Source organism: Myodes glareolus, chromosome 19, assembly GCF_982192425.1.
Source record: "Myodes glareolus chromosome 19, mMyoGla1.1, whole genome shotgun sequence".
NCBI classification, from domain to species: Eukaryota; Metazoa; Chordata; class Mammalia; order Rodentia; family Cricetidae; genus Myodes; species Myodes glareolus.
In genome coordinates, this window is record NC_142044.1 from 22,820,735 (window position 1) to 22,835,340 (window position 14,606).

At 52.3% G+C, this 14,606-nt stretch overlaps 1 protein-coding gene and 1 long non-coding RNA gene across 3 annotated transcripts; one reads left to right on the forward strand and one right to left on the reverse strand.

Moving 5' to 3' along the window:
- Window positions 1-214: 214 nt before the first annotated feature.
- LOC146891088 (uncharacterized) lies at window positions 215-6,261 on the reverse strand. The gene is made up of 2 exons (XR_015735601.1): window positions 5,828-6,261; window positions 215-1,582 (listed from the first exon to the last, which is right to left on the reverse strand). It is a non-coding gene; the product is annotated as an uncharacterized LOC146891088 (long non-coding RNA).
- A 282-nt stretch (window positions 6,262-6,543) lies between these two features.
- Trib1 (tribbles pseudokinase 1) lies at window positions 6,544-14,233 on the forward strand. Of its 2 annotated transcripts, none has more exons than XM_048457189.3 (3): window positions 6,544-7,422; window positions 9,260-9,552; window positions 11,947-14,233. In XM_048457189.3, the coding sequence occupies exons 1-3, from the start codon at window positions 7,063-7,065 to the stop codon at window positions 12,410-12,412; spliced, it is 1,119 nt and encodes a 372-aa protein (XP_048313146.1). In that variant the 5' UTR covers window positions 6,544-7,062; the 3' UTR covers window positions 12,413-14,233. The 2 variants fall into 2 exon arrangements, with proteins under 2 accessions (XP_048313146.1, XP_048313147.1); XM_048457190.3 differs by lacking the exon at window positions 6,544-7,422 and adding an exon at window positions 8,972-9,098.
- Window positions 14,234-14,606: the final 373 nt, after the last annotated feature.

Here is a 14,606-nt window from a genome sequence, read left to right on the forward strand (position 1 = left end):
TTTGTTTTGTTTTGATTTTGAGATAGGGTTTCTCTGAGTAAAGGTCCTGACTATCCTGGAACTCCCTTTGTAGACCAGGCTGACCTTGAACTCACTGAAACCCACCTGCCTCTGCCCCCCCCCCCCAGTGCTGGGATTAAAGGCGTGGGCCAGATGAGGATAAGTATCTTAATTAGGGTTTCTATCGCTATGAAGAAACACCATGACCACACAATTCTTATAAAGGAAGACATTTAATTGGGGCTGGTTTACAGTTCAGAGGTTTAGTCCGTTACCGGCATGGCAGGATGTGGCAGTGTGCAGACAGACATGGTGCTGGAGAAAGTGCTGAGAGTTCTACACCTTGATCTGCAGGCAGCGGAGGGAGACCTGTGTCCCACACTGGTAGTAGTTTGAGGATTTGAGACCTCAAAGCCCACACCCAGAGAGCCACACTTCCTCCAACAAGACCACACCTCCTAATAGTGCCACTCCCTATGTGCCAAGCATTCAAACACACTACAGGGGCCACCCCTATTCAAACTGTTTGACTATAGCCTTGAACTCCTGATCCTCCTGCTGCTACCTCCCACGTAGTGAGATTACAGGTGTGTAGGTGTGTGCTACAACACCTGACTGCTGACTAGAAAGAATTGTGTGTGTGTGTGTGTGTGTGTGTGCACGCTGGGACCTGAACCCAGAGCCTTATGCAAGGCAGGCAGCCACTCTACCACTAAGGAGATTTTTGGCTTTGTTTTTCTTTCTGAGATAATGGCTGCCGATTATAGACCAGGCTGGATTTGTGCTTCTGTCTCGACCTTCAGAGTGTTAGGATTATAAAACAGCCCACCAAACTCCGCTTTGTGAACATGTCAGCTTCAATATCCTCGGCCTGACTCTGAGACCCATGTTTGATGATGGCTGGAGCACAGGCAAGAAGAGGAGGAGACATAGTCACAGACCAGAAACCCCACTTGTCCTCCCGTCCCCCCAACAGTAGCATGGAGAAGAAGTAGTGAAGATCTCTGCTCGCACAATAAAAGAAGGATTTGGACAGAATTCCTCATTAGTTGGACACACTGGTGCATGCTCATAGTCCCAGCTACTCAGGAGCCTGAGGCCAGAAGATCACTTGAACCCAGAAGTTCAAGGCCAGTCCAGGCAATGTAGTAAAGGTGACCACTCAAAACAAGTTCTCTCTCCATTTGGAGAGAGGAATGGTACCCAAAGTAGAAAAAAGCATAGCTGGGACCTGCCAGCCGGGGTCAAATTCAAGCACAGCCAACGTCCAGATACCATACAGGTTGCTTAGCTTCTCTTATCCTGTTCCTGAGTCTATTCAGAGGGTAGTAGCATTTTCTACGGTTGCTTTGAACATCAAACAATAGGAAAGGGTCTGGTACACAGCAGCAACATAATAATGTCTATTTCTGTCCCGGCTGTTGAAATATTGTCTTCCCCAAACAGATTCCAAAGTTTACTCTTCATCCTTTGGAACTTTGGTTTAGGGAGTGTAATGCACCAATCCACATCTTCTGTATGTCTGGGAAGACTTGTGTGCAGAAAGCAAGGTGTGGTCGGACTTTCTTTTGGGACCACCAGCCTGCAAGTAATAAGGCAGAGACTTATTATCAATTATAAAAGCTTGGCTTTTAGCTTAGGCTTGTTCCCAACTAGCTCTTAGAACTTAAATTAACCTGTTGCTATTAATCTATGTTCTATCGCGTAGCATTTTACCTCTCTCCCATTTTGTACATCCAACTTGCTTCTGTCTCCCACTAGCGTCTCTTGCTAACCTAGATTCTAACCCTCTGAGCTCCTCTCTCTGCCCAGAAATCCCACCTATCCTCTCCTGCCTAGCTATTGGCCATTCAGCTCTTTATTAAACCAATCAGAAGGTGCCTTAGGCACCTGCATTTCTTTGCAGTGTACAAAAGGATTATCCCACAGCAGCAAGGAGGTAGAAATGGGACTTCAGGTGGCACCACCATGCCCTGCTTCATGCAGGGGCTCTCCAGCACTGGGGTCATGCACCTCCCTTCACACTTGCCGGAATGGATTAAACCAGAGCGCATTAGTAGCTCAACCCCATCCAGAAAAATCAATAGGTCCTCCCTGTGTTGCGCAATGTGTAAGTTCCTGAAAAGTCCGAGGGAAATCAACCTCCCCTCCAGCTCAACCAGTGCTGAGTACCAGGTGTCAACTCAGCACATTGCTGGGGCTATGCAGGGCATGGGCTCACACCCACACCCAAAATCAGCGATGAGTCTGGCTTCTCACTCACATTGCCAATGTACCAGAGAAACTGGCCAGCAACACCATGTGGTCGGCATTGTTACAGAGCCAACATCACCATTTAGCCGGGAAGAATTACTTCCTGCTTGCATCCTATTGACTAATACGTTTTATTCATTGTCTTGGGTTTTCATGCAAAAGTCTCTGAATTCCGGCCCATGGCTTTCATAACCCTGGTCACCTCACATTCATGTAAAGGCCAACTACCCCAAAGCACTTTCTATGCTTCTATTTGTTTCCCTTGCAGGGAAAGAAACGCAGGTCTTTCTTACACCCTTTCCACAAGTGAGGCGAGCAAGGTACGAAAAGGCTTGTCGGCTCAGTGCCTAAGAAGCCAGGAGGAAGTTCAATCCAGACTTGGCAGCAAAGAAAGGCCCAGGACCAAAACCAAGACAACCTCTGCCCTTGCTCTTGTCCTACCTGATGGCAGGCTCGCCAGGGGTCTGTGTGTCCATCCCTGCACACATAGCTTCAAAGCTTAAATTCCTGCCTTCTCGGGCTAGCTACAGCCTACTGTCTTCCAGGGCTCTGGATTGAACTCTGAAATGTGTCGTGAAGTTTCCAGCCTGTCTCTGCCCAAATGTGGGTTTTTAAACAGTCTCTTGCCGCTTGCAGTCCCTGTGGGTGACCCTCATTGCACGGGCACTTGCTGAACCCCTCTTGTGAGACAGACATAGAGCTGGGGCTAGAGTGAGGACTCTCTTTCCTGGGAGTGCAGCCCAGCCGAAAGGGTCACAGAAGATGCAACTTCGTTGCACTTGGATGCCGTTCACACCTCACTGCAAGTGCCGGGGAAATACGGGTGCATTGCAGGCTGAGTGAGAGCCCATTAACGTGGCAGAGGGAGAAGCAAGATTCAGGTGGGGGGGCATTATGGGGAACTGGGCAGAGGTGTGAACTGGCAGGTGTGTTGGGGCCCTGCCAGGACCTGGCGTGGGTAGGACAGAGACCAGGAGATCAGAAAGGCAGCCTTGAGAATGAAGCAGGACCTGAACGAAGGTCTGCTTTCCCAGTGTGGGGGTGTGCGTTTTCTCTGTGAGTCCTTCAGTGTGAGGCCAGGATCTGCCAGATGTGATCAGGTTCAAGTCTCAAGAGTTCCTTTATAGTTGTGCCAAAGAAAACAAAACTGGATTAAGGGAGCAGAGGGCAGCTTTACTTTGTGTATGCCTGTAACCCCAGCATTTAGTAGGTACTCTGACACATAGTAGGTATCTGCCATTGGCTGATAGGATGGTTTCATGGCTCAGAAGCTCACTGCAGGAACCCAGTATACAGCCTTGCACCAAATTGGGGACAGGCAGAGAAGGGGCTACACAAGGAAGCAGAATTCAGGTCAACAAGTTTAGTAGAAAGAGTTTAATATGGGGAATGGATTCTAAAGGTATTGGAAAAGCAGGAATAAAAAAAGAACAAAGCACACTGTCTAGGGTGACTCAGAATTTAACTTCAGGAAGTTGCTGTCACCCTAGGACTGGAGGACAAGGTGGTGTCACCTGATCCCAGGAGCCAGAATCCTTGCAGTGAGCTGGGCCCATGCAGAGAGGATGTCAGGGGCTGCACTCCCCAGGAGGTACTCGTTTGGAAACAGAATGCAGGAAGTGGAAGGCAGAGGAGTTGGATGGGGCAGGAATAGCTAGGCTCACCACCGTCTAAGGCTTCAGTTGCCTCCTGCTCTGAGCTGGGAAACTGGAAATGTAGAGGTGGTACAGGCCCTGGCAAGAAGACCCGGGCATTATCCTTCCGCCCCGTAGAGTCACTGGATGTGGGCCTCCTGAGAAGGGCAGTGTGACCTTTTAAGCCGAGGCGGTTTCCAAAAGAGCTTCTGATAGCCCTTATGGTGGCAACCAGGGAGAAAAAACTAGTCTCAAAGAGAAAGTGGATGAGGGGGATCATCACGAGACAGACTGCTACAGCTGGACACCCAAGCCAGGGAGAAGTGTTCTCCAGGGAGAAGTCTATCTCCTCTGCCTCCCACCTGCACACGGTCTTCCAGAGGCTCCGGCTGCGCACACTGGGCTAGAGAGCGTGACAAAGAGAGTTTGTGAAAGCCATCCCAGGGAGTCGAACAGAGTAGGAGAGTACACATTTAGCAGCGGTGTCATGAACAGTGGTGGTCAGTGGGCCTGTAAGTGTACAACATTCGGCTAGAATACCCAGAACCATACTGGGTTTACCATGCAGTAACAGATGCCCAGCTGGCAGCTCAGCAGATCTTTAGCAGTCATCAGGAGAGCATCTGGTCAGGTAGAAAACCTCAGGATCTAGAGAAACTTCTTAAACAGACCTGGTTCCAACAACCTGTGATGAAGATTCGGCTGCCCTGACTTCCTGGGAGCTGCCCTGCCCTTCTGCGCTTCCCTGCCCCTTGTGGCCAAAGTTAGTTCACAGCTCTCCTCTGCGCCGCTCTCATAATCCCCCAGTCCAGCGCGTTGCAGATGGAGGCCTCCCCAAGGGTTCCTTTTCTCCGCAAACTAGTCTCTTCTGAGACTCCGTTGAGAACACAACAAGCTTGAGAGGAGACTCAGGAGACGAATAGACTTTGAAGAAGACACAGCAAGGCGGTTAAGAGTTCTAGGCTTCCGTTTCTTCACCAAATGGGGCAAAATGTAACCCTTTAAAGCGAGCGTTAAACTCAAGTGCGGCAACCTGTGCAAAATGCTAAGAATAAGGATCCCGGACCTCTACCCTCAGGCCGCAACTGATGCCAATCAACAGTACTTTTTCAATCTAAATCTTCTAATCCCCAGTGTCTAGCCCTTGGAGATGCTTAATTAGCGTTTGTTGAATGGCTGGAGAATTAATAATGAAAAGGATTTATTCTTGGGTTTGACCTGGTTTTAGAAAATTAATTGTTCAGCATACGTACAAGAAAGGACTTTGATAATAGGTATCTATACTGAGTGAGGATCTAGGGACTCCAAACTGACCTGGTTTGCGGAAGAGGGGAGAACCCCCCCCCCCCCGCCAAACACACACACAAAGCCTAACAACACAAAGTGTGATTGCAAGCTTCCAGAACTAGTTTCAAGAGCACCCAACTCATGCTGCAAGAACGCACACACACGACTTTGTCCGGGTGCAGGTAGTATCTATCCCTGGCGGTGGATAGAATGTCCCCAATACCCTGGACCGCACCGGCATCCTAGACCCTAGGGCGTGTACGGAGGTGGGAGGGGACAGGAATCTGGCGGCTGCCACGTGGGCCCCTTCCGCCAGTTCCCCACATCCTTTGTTTCCCACCGGCCGGAGCTCAGGAAGCTCTTTCTGCGAGTCACCGCGAAGGGGCGGCCCAGGAGCCTGGAGAAGCTATTTCCGTGCAATCCGGGCGGGCGGCAGGCGCGGGAGGGGCGTGGAGGTGGAGGCAGAGCAGAAGGCCCAGTGTTTGCTTTTATTTCATCCAACAGAAGGTTCTATTTGTGGAAGCGAACAGACGCTGGGGATTAGAGCTGGGAGGAGGCAGGAAAAGGAAAAAAAAGCCACATTCACTACCACGCACAGGTCTTCCCCGGAACTACCGCGTGGGGGGTGAATGACTGATAATGGAATTCATCACCTTTCCTCTCGCCCCTTCCTCCGGCTGTAGCCGCGACTCGGCGGCGCCCACAGCTCCACCGGGAGCTCCCCAAGTGTAAAGCCGCGGGGAGGTCCCACCGGAGTAAAGGCGTGACCGCTGGGTTGCAGCCAGCTGCGGGTGCGAGCCCGAAGGTGCGCGCGCCGGCCGGGAGCTCGCGAACCATTGTGTTGTGTGAATGATGCGCGCGCACCAATCAGCAGTCGTTTCGCCCCCGCCGCCCCGCCCCTCCCGCCCACTTCCCCGGGACCCTGACGTCACGGGAGCGTTTCCTCCGCCCCCTCCTTCGGCAACCAGCGCGGAGCCCGCGGGCTTGCGGTAGGGTGCGCGCCGCCTGCTGCCCAGCCTAGCCCGGGGGGGCGTGTGCGCGCGCCCAAGACGGCCAGGACGTTCCCACCTGCGCCCAGGCGCGCGCTGTCGGGAGCATCCCCAGGCCTCCGGCCACCCCCACTGTCCCGGCTTCCAACTCCATTACCCCTCCCCCAAGTCTCCTCCCTCCGCTCCGGTGACTGTGAGCCGGGCGACGGGGCCGGAGTCGTCGCAGCCACCTCATTGCACAACCCGGCTTCCCAACTGTTTACACAGCCCGGCCTGTGAGTGAGTGTGTGTGTGTGTGTGTGTGTGTGTGTGTGTGTGAGTATACAGCGTGAGTCACCGGGAGGCGGAGGAGGTGGAGGAAAAGGAGAAGGAGTGCACTGGCCAGGATCAGTGCAGCGCACACACTCATATTCAGTCACTCTCTCTGAGCGCGTCTCGCTCGCTCACACGCCCTGAGCCCAGAAGCGCTCAGGATCCCGAGCGGCGCGGAAAAGTTGTGCCGGCTTTTACTCAAGACTAATTGCTTTGGGAAGTGCGTTTGCTCTGGGAAACCGCCGAGCCTGCGGAATCCTATCCTCGAGGCTCAGCACCCGGGAACTCGGGCCGCCTCCACGTCCCGGACTATCCACAGTCTCGGCAACAATAGCGGCCCCCGCCGCCAGCGAGGCGCCCAGACCTGGTGCTTGCGGGGGTCTGGAGACCCCAGGCGGCTTCTCCCTCTCGGACGCGTGGCCAACGTGGTCCTCGTGTGCAACGCCAGCTTACAGAAACGGCTCTCATTTTGCTCCTCTTGGGGGCCGACCCAAGCTCCATCTGCAAACTCCATCCCGAGGGCTGGAAGAAGTCGCAGCGCGGATCCGGGGATTTACAAAGCCGGGGCCGCTCCGGCCAGGGCCGCGATGCGGGTCGGTCCCGTGCGCTTTGCACTCAGCGGCGCCTCGCAGCCCCGGGGTCCGGCTCTACTATTCCCCGCTGCCCGGGCTACCCCGGCCAAACGGCTGCTGGACGCGGACGACGCGGCGGCCGTGGCGACCAAGTGTCCGCGCCTTTCTGAGTGCTCGAACCCCCCAGACTACCTCAGTCCCCCGGGCTCGCCCTGCAGTCCGCAGCCTCCGCCCTCCGCGCAGGGGACCGGCAGCAACTGCGCGAGCGCACCCGGGCCCAGTCGCATCGCCGACTACCTGCTGCTGCCCCTAGCTGAGCGCGAGCATGTGTCCCGGGCGCTGTGCATCCACACCGGCCGCGAGCTGCGCTGCAAGGTAAGCATCCTGGGGCGGGGGTTGCGGACCTGGGTGGTCTACAGAAGTGCTTGGGTTCCTGCCCACCCGGATCACGCTCCGGCCAGCGCTTGGGTTCGGCAGAGCAGACACGGGCGTTGAGTTTGAGAAGGAGGGATTCTGGTCAGCTTCGTGTTTTTGGAGGTTGAGGGGTTTCCTGTGGAGTGTTAGGGTGAGGGTTCGGCGGTCTAGAGGAAGTGCAGGGTTCAGTTCTTTTATCTCTGTTCTTTTCTTTGGCGCTCAGAGTAGCTAGCGCGTGGCGTTCCATTTAAGTCAGGAATTGCAATGGATTCCAGGGCCATGCCATTGCCCTGCTCTCATCCCCCACCTCCTCCCCCTGTCCTGGAAGGTGCCTCCTTGAGGCTTGGAGCAACTGGCAAGCTCTTTGCCGGAGGTTCACGGACACAGGGTGTGTACAGACGGTGTGGGGCTTCTACCCAGGGAATTCTGGCTTGAACTCCTGCTGGGGCCAGAATACAGCCCACCCCAGGGAGCGGTGGGAGGGGGCCTTACGCTTGGGAGGGGCTTCTGGCCTGCGTAGGAGTGCTGAAAAGCTCTCAGGGACTCTTTAGTTTGGGACCGGCAATTTTCATTCCAACATTAGGAGGAATATAACACCAGACGGGATGATTCGGCTCTCCTGGAGAGCGGGTAGCCGAGGACGGCTGCGCATTCTGCGCTTTGTGAGCCGGACACTCACACCTCCGGCCCACCCAGAGCCCCACCGACTCCTTTCTTTTCCCGAGAGTTAAAGCAGCTCCTGGGTTTTCAGCAACTCACCTGAACTCCCCCCTCCCCGCTTGCTGCTGCCACCTACTGTCCACCCGCGTGAAATCTCAGATGCGTGGTTAAGCCCAGAGGAAGAAAGAAACTCTCTTCTTGGTGGATGGGAACAGTTTCGAGAGAGAAACTTGCGGAGGGGTGGATGGGGCAGGAAGAGAGGACAGCAAAGGGACTTTTCTCCCCCAGTTGGTACTAGAGCAGCCACCTCAGAGGTGGGGTGGGTCTGGGTCATTGTGCAACCCCTTCCAGTTACTCCGAGCAGATGATAGCTGGATCCAGATGGTGACAGCCCGTGTGTCACCATTTCCAGTTGCGTCTAGGATATGAGTAACCAGACTGAACAAAAGGTCCTTAAAGAGACCAGCCTGCAGCTTCTTAGAGGATTTGCTACCCATTCTGGGGGTGGGGCAACTGGGGGGGGGCGTGTAAACAAACATGAGAAACAGCCTTTCAGAGGTGCCCATCCTCTCCCGTGAGAAGGTAACTCCAGGCTGCTTCCACCTGAGTCACAGCCATAGGCAGGTTGCTTAAGGTTGCCCTGTCAGTCTCTCCCTCCCAGTCATCGGTTCCTTCTGACTAATGACAGCTCTGCATGTTTGCTGCCCCTGCTTCCCCTTGGAGGCTGCAAAGTCACCACATTCCTTGACTGTGCTGTGCTGAGCCTTCTGGGTTTGCCGGGGACACATGTGCGTTTAACTGCTGCTTTTCACCCTTAGGGGTGCTGGGGTCCATTCCCTTGGCTACTAACAGCCTCATCTGGTAGGAAGAGCCACATCAGGGAGCTGGCCTTGACTCCCAGGAACCGATGGTCCCCTAAAGACAAAAGGCTTTGGAAAAGACATCAGGCTTTGGAAGATGCTAGCCCAGATCCCGAGGTGTGACTGGTTTTAAGATTATCATAACAGTGGAGCTGTGTAAGAGGCAGAGAGAATGGAATATCCAAAGGTTGAGAACTTCAATCCAGCTTCATATGGGACCTGGGGGGGGCAGCCCCTGACTTTCCGGACCCCCTAAACAGAGTGCGTTCTCTTCGCAGGTGTTTCCAATTAAACACTACCAGGACAAAATCAGGCCCTACATCCAGCTGCCGTCGCACCGAAACATCACCGGCATCGTGGAGGTGGTCCTCGGGGAGAGCAAGGCCTATGTCTTCTTTGAGAAGGACTTTGGGGACATGCACTCCTATGTGCGGAGCCGGAAAAGGCTTCGGGAAGAGGAGGCCGCTCGGCTCTTCAAGCAGATAGTTTCCGCCGTTGCTCACTGCCACCAGTCGGCCATCGTTCTGGGGGACCTGAAGCTTAGGAAATTTGTCTTCTCCACGGAGGAGAGGTGAGCACTGCCACAGCACCTCCTGTGGCCTTTTGGAACCAAAAAAAAAAAAAAAAACCCCAAAACAAAAACAAATACAAAAAAAAATAAAAACCAAAGATACAGGTCATACAGTTAGGTGCCAGCCAGCCAAACTCAAGGGCTTGGGTCTTTCTGGTTTAGCCTTAAGTTCTGCTTCTGGAAATTCATGGTCAGGCTTGGTTTATTCTCTGCTCTGTTGCATGGAGTGTCGTGAAGCCTAGAGACACCCTGGTGCTTTTGTGGATACTGCCTGTTGACCAAATGCCCTTCCTACTTCTGTCCCAGCGCAGGCTTATTTCCCCTTGTCAGAAAGGTCAGTCTTCTGCGGGGAAAGAAAATACTCCAAGAAGTGGTCAAGTCCTTGCTTCCAGCAAGTGGCTCTTGTGTACCTAGAAGGCATTACAGAGCTAGTTAGGCTCTTGTGTTTGCAGAATTCCAGCCATCCCTACCACACTGCGTTCCTGCTCTATTTCAGCCTGCCCCCCACCCCCATGCCCTGTAATATTTTGTTCACATTCTCTGGTGAGTTTTTAGTAATCACATCAGCTCCATCTTCAGAAAATAACCACATTGAATAATAAATGGAAGTTGGCTAGCGTGCCCTGCTAAATATAGTTCTTGGCTTACCTCATAAAGGACAAGATGTGCTTGATAAGGGACTCGGGAGACATTGAGATTTGAAGTGGAGGTTTCACCAAGAGAATTTCGGGACCTGTGTGAGATAGACTGTCTATTCCGTTCTGTAGACATACTCCATCTGTGGTAGGAAGATGTGAGCTGCAGGAGTGTGCTGTGGGAGTGAGTTACTTGGTTGAATATAGTTACACAGGACTTAACCCTACCTATCCACTTTTACCTTTAGCTCCAGGGCCCCCTAAAATGCCCAGGCTCAAGTCCTCCAAGTATGCATTTGTATCTGACCTTGCACTAACTATTGAAACATCCTGATTAGCAAAGAGAAGCAAACTGTTTGCTGTGAAGAAGTGTCCAGTTCCTGGAATGTGCTTCTTTGATAATAGTGATGCTTTTTTTTTTTTTTTTTTGAAACATGTGCTGTACACCTCCTCACTGGCTTTTGAAATCTGCATTGCACAGGCCAGTGTCATGGGCATAGGGTTTGGTAACCCGAGGGTTAAGCAACGGCAGGCTGACGCTATTCATGTAACCAGCACAGGTGCAGGGTTTTAGTACTACAGGAACCAATCAGGGGCAGACAGTGTGGGTTGAGTCATATTTTCCGTTTACAGAACCGATGGGTATTTTACATAACAGGGAGGTCATGCTGAGGACACACCGAAGTTAGCACATGTATGCTACACTCCAGGGAACAGGAAGGCTGGAAAAGAAAAAAAAAAAAGAAAGAAAGAAAAAGAAAGAAACCACCATACCTTTGAGAGGAAAAGGAATTGACCAAAAGCTTGCGTGTAACTTCACAAGTGACTTACTGAAAGAGGCCCGTTTCTCGGAGAAGCAGGCACCGGATATTAGAGGTGTCCCACGTGGGACTGTGGGGGACCTAGGAGATGTGGGTGGCTGGTCCTATATGCGGAGGCACCTGCAGCTTCCTAAGTGGTCCTTCAGCCAGAGGTCTTCTGGACTACAGTTTCTTTCCGTTTTAGTCTTGGTTTCTGTGCTTTCCTTCACATCCTCCAATGACTTCTTCAACAGAGACTCTCTTATAGGATAAAGTGTGCACTGTTCTGCAGCCCTGGGGTGTTTTTGGGCCCCGTACTCCTCAGATCCATCAGCCTCTTGTGTTTCTTCCCATAATTTCTCTGTCTTGGCCTAAGTGTTCTTTACAGGGAAACAGCCCAGAAAACGCAATCAAGCATTTCCTCGCCTCTTCCCCACTGTAGTTATTGCAGATGGGGCTCGGGTGAACAAAATTTCCTTAGTGTGGGCAGTAGCGTCACCAGCCTGGGCAGTCGGTGTCACGGTGAGAAACTAGTGAGATGCATAGGCCCTACCTAAGGAAGGAGGTTACAAACGCTTGTTCTTCCCTGACAGCTTTTGTAGAACATGCCAGTCTTCCCCTGAAACCAGCTCTCCGTTCAGCAATGTGAACTTTGTCAGTTGCGTAACCCTATTAGGATATCTCTTACAAGCTCTAGCATCATGAATATTGTTTGCGACTTTGCATCATACCCCTCCGCCCCGGGCACTCTCAATACTTTGCAAATATTTATTGCAGATTGTATTGGTTTGTGAAATCGCTAGTCTTGGATGCTTGCAGGCCAACGCTTACTAGAGGAAGGGGTAAATGACATTCCTGCGGCCTTGGCTGTTAGTGCCTCCGGGCACTGTTATTGGGAAGGCCTTGTTTTCCCATGGCAGCTGATCTGAAAATAATCACTCCGTTTCCGTCTCCCACAGAACCCAGCTTAGACTGGAAAGTCTGGAAGATACACACATAATCAAGGGGGAAGACGACGCGCTCTCAGACAAACATGGCTGCCCAGCCTATGTGAGCCCCGAGATCCTCAACACTACTGGGACCTACTCTGGAAAGGCGGCGGATGTTTGGAGCCTTGGGGTGATGCTCTATACACTTTTGGTTGGACGATACCCCTTTCATGACTCGGACCCGAGTGCCCTTTTCTCCAAAATCCGCCGTGGACAGTTCTGCATTCCTGAGCATGTCTCCCCCAAAGCCAGGTGCCTCATCCGCAGCCTCCTGAGACGAGAACCTTCTGAGAGACTCACAGCTCCTGAGATCTTGCTCCATCCCTGGTTCGAATATGTCTTGGAACCAGGGTATACTGACTCAGAAATAGGAACTTCAGACCAGATTGTTCCCGAGTACCAAGAGGACAGTGACATTAGTTCCTTCTTCTGCTAATCCCCCCCTCCAAAAAAAACCTCAGAAACCTCATAATTCTCACACATGGCATTTCCATTTCTAATGACGGGCAGGCCCTCTTACATGGTGCCAGCCAGATTTGGGGACGGAGCACAATTGTCCCCATAGGGCTCAGTGTGGTGCTGCCTCTCTGGGCCGAGTGACTTCATTTGAGCAGAACTCACTCAGGTTAGCTGCTCTGCAGAGGTGCCGTCCCCTTCTCGATGCACCGTCACGCCTGTCCCAGCCTCGGATACGAGGAAGTCCCATGTCTGGAAGCTAATGGAAGAGTATGGCCATCCCACGTGGTCAGGGGTGATGAACTTGAACATTTGAATGGGAAAGGAAGCACATCACACAGAGGCATTTTAACAAGGTGGCTGATCGGTCGGGGCGACAAACCTGCCATCTTTGAACTTGTCTTTGAAGGTTCTACCTGCTGCTGCGGTTTCTCTGACCGGAAGTTTTTCTTTCTTCTTTTTACCCTCACCCTTGCTGTACACTCTCCTCTGTTGGAACAGACTGAGAAGCTCCAGAGCCTGCCTGAATCCAGACTCTTTTCCTCCCAGCGTTTGCCAAGACCGCCTATGCAATAATATTGCGGCCCCCCCCCCCAACCTTGGAACCTCTCCTGTGCAGCCGCGAAGGCACTCACCAGCTAATTGTGGGAAAATATTGGGAGATTCAAACCCCTGGCTGTTTCAGAACCCTCAAGCTCAGTCGGACAGCAATGTTTTCTTAAAAAATTAATTTGATCCCTTGGTATCTGTTAGCTCTTGAGACTCTCGTCAAACACAACCTTCAGCTTTACCCCTCACCCCAAGACCATCTTGGGGTGGAACGTTTTGTGTCTGAGGACAGGGGTGAGGAGATTCCCACCCTGCTCTCTCAGGAGCATTTGTGAACCATCTTTGGGCTTCAACGAAAGAGCATTTGGGACAGTCTTGGAAGATCGTGAGGCTAATATTCAGAGAGAAACTGGACACCGCCATCCCATGGGTATGCTGGGTCTCTGGTATCCAGGGTCTTCAGTTTCTCATGGGCTCTTTGGACCTCGTGTGCTGTGTGGCTTGTGACTCCATCCTGATGCTGTCTCTGGTGTGACAGTAAACCTCGAAGACGTAGCCGGAAAGGACTTTAATGTTCTTCCGATGCAAATTCTGGCTTCTAACTGCTCTGGCTTCCACAGGTGGGAACCCAACCTCGGCCTGAATGCTTCTGGAGATGGACACTTACTCCCTGCAAGAAACCAAACTTCTCCGGGGAAGCTGCCGGAAGTCACATTAAAAAACAAAAAAAAACAAAAAAGTACAGATGAAATAGCAGTCACTGTCTGGGACAGGGCTGACACCGGGCGGTTAAACGGGTAACAGAGTTACTGTATTTCGAGAAATGGCCCCGAAGCAGGCGGGCGTCTTCAAGGGCTATGCCTAGGCAGACTACTAACATTGTGAGAATGCCGTGTATACCTCACGTACCGTGTACTTTATATTTGTACATACATTTTACCTTTTATACATATGTCCAGTTGTTGTTGTTTGGCTCTAAGGCTTGTTTTGTCGTCTGTGTCTGTCTGAGGAACCTGTGTGTCCAGAGCCGCGAGAAATGTGAATGACTGTTCAATACGACCTTGACAGGACGGTGGGACTCGGGAGGAGCAGGGACAGGCCTCCGTTGGGGTTGCCCAGCTCTTGTGTCTGTGATCCCTGGCTGAGGACCTGGACAGCTGGAAACACTAGGTGTCCTGTGAGCATGAGGGAGATAGTGGCACACTGTTGCTGACTTGTAGAGAACTTTGAATAAATCTGGTTTTGTAAAGAACTGTGGTGAGTCTCCTTTGTAGGCACTGCCTCCTGTAGCTGTTCCAGGCCACAAAGGCCTTTGACTTCAGGGGCTTAGTGTCTCACAGAAGACAGGAGAGTGGTAGTCCTGGTTGACCCGTAATTTGCTGTGCAGACTGAGCTGGCCTTGAACTCACAGAGATTCAAGGCACGTGCCATTATGCCTGCCTGGAATCTGCTTTTTGTATGTGTCGTTGAGCACGGGCACTTTAGTGTGCAGGACTCAGATGCGAAATGCGGTTTGTGGGTGCTGTGAGCTGGGTTGGAAGCTTTGGAGGGAGCATAACGTGGATTTTGGGGTTGAAGAACTGGCTGGCTTTTGACACGCATGGGCGATTGACAGCTGTCTTGTC

Coding starts and splice junctions, on each gene's coding strand:
- Trib1 (XM_048457189.3), top strand. CDS start 7,063: ATGCGGGTCGGTCCCGTGCGCTTTGCACTCAGCGGCGCCTCGCAGCCC. Junction 7,423..9,259: donor GCCGCGAGCTGCGCTGCAAG/GTAAGCATCCTG, acceptor TTCTCTTCGCAG/GTGTTTCCAATTAAACACTA. Junction 9,553..11,946: donor GTCTTCTCCACGGAGGAGAG/GTGAGCACTGCC, acceptor CGTCTCCCACAG/AACCCAGCTTAGACTGGAAA.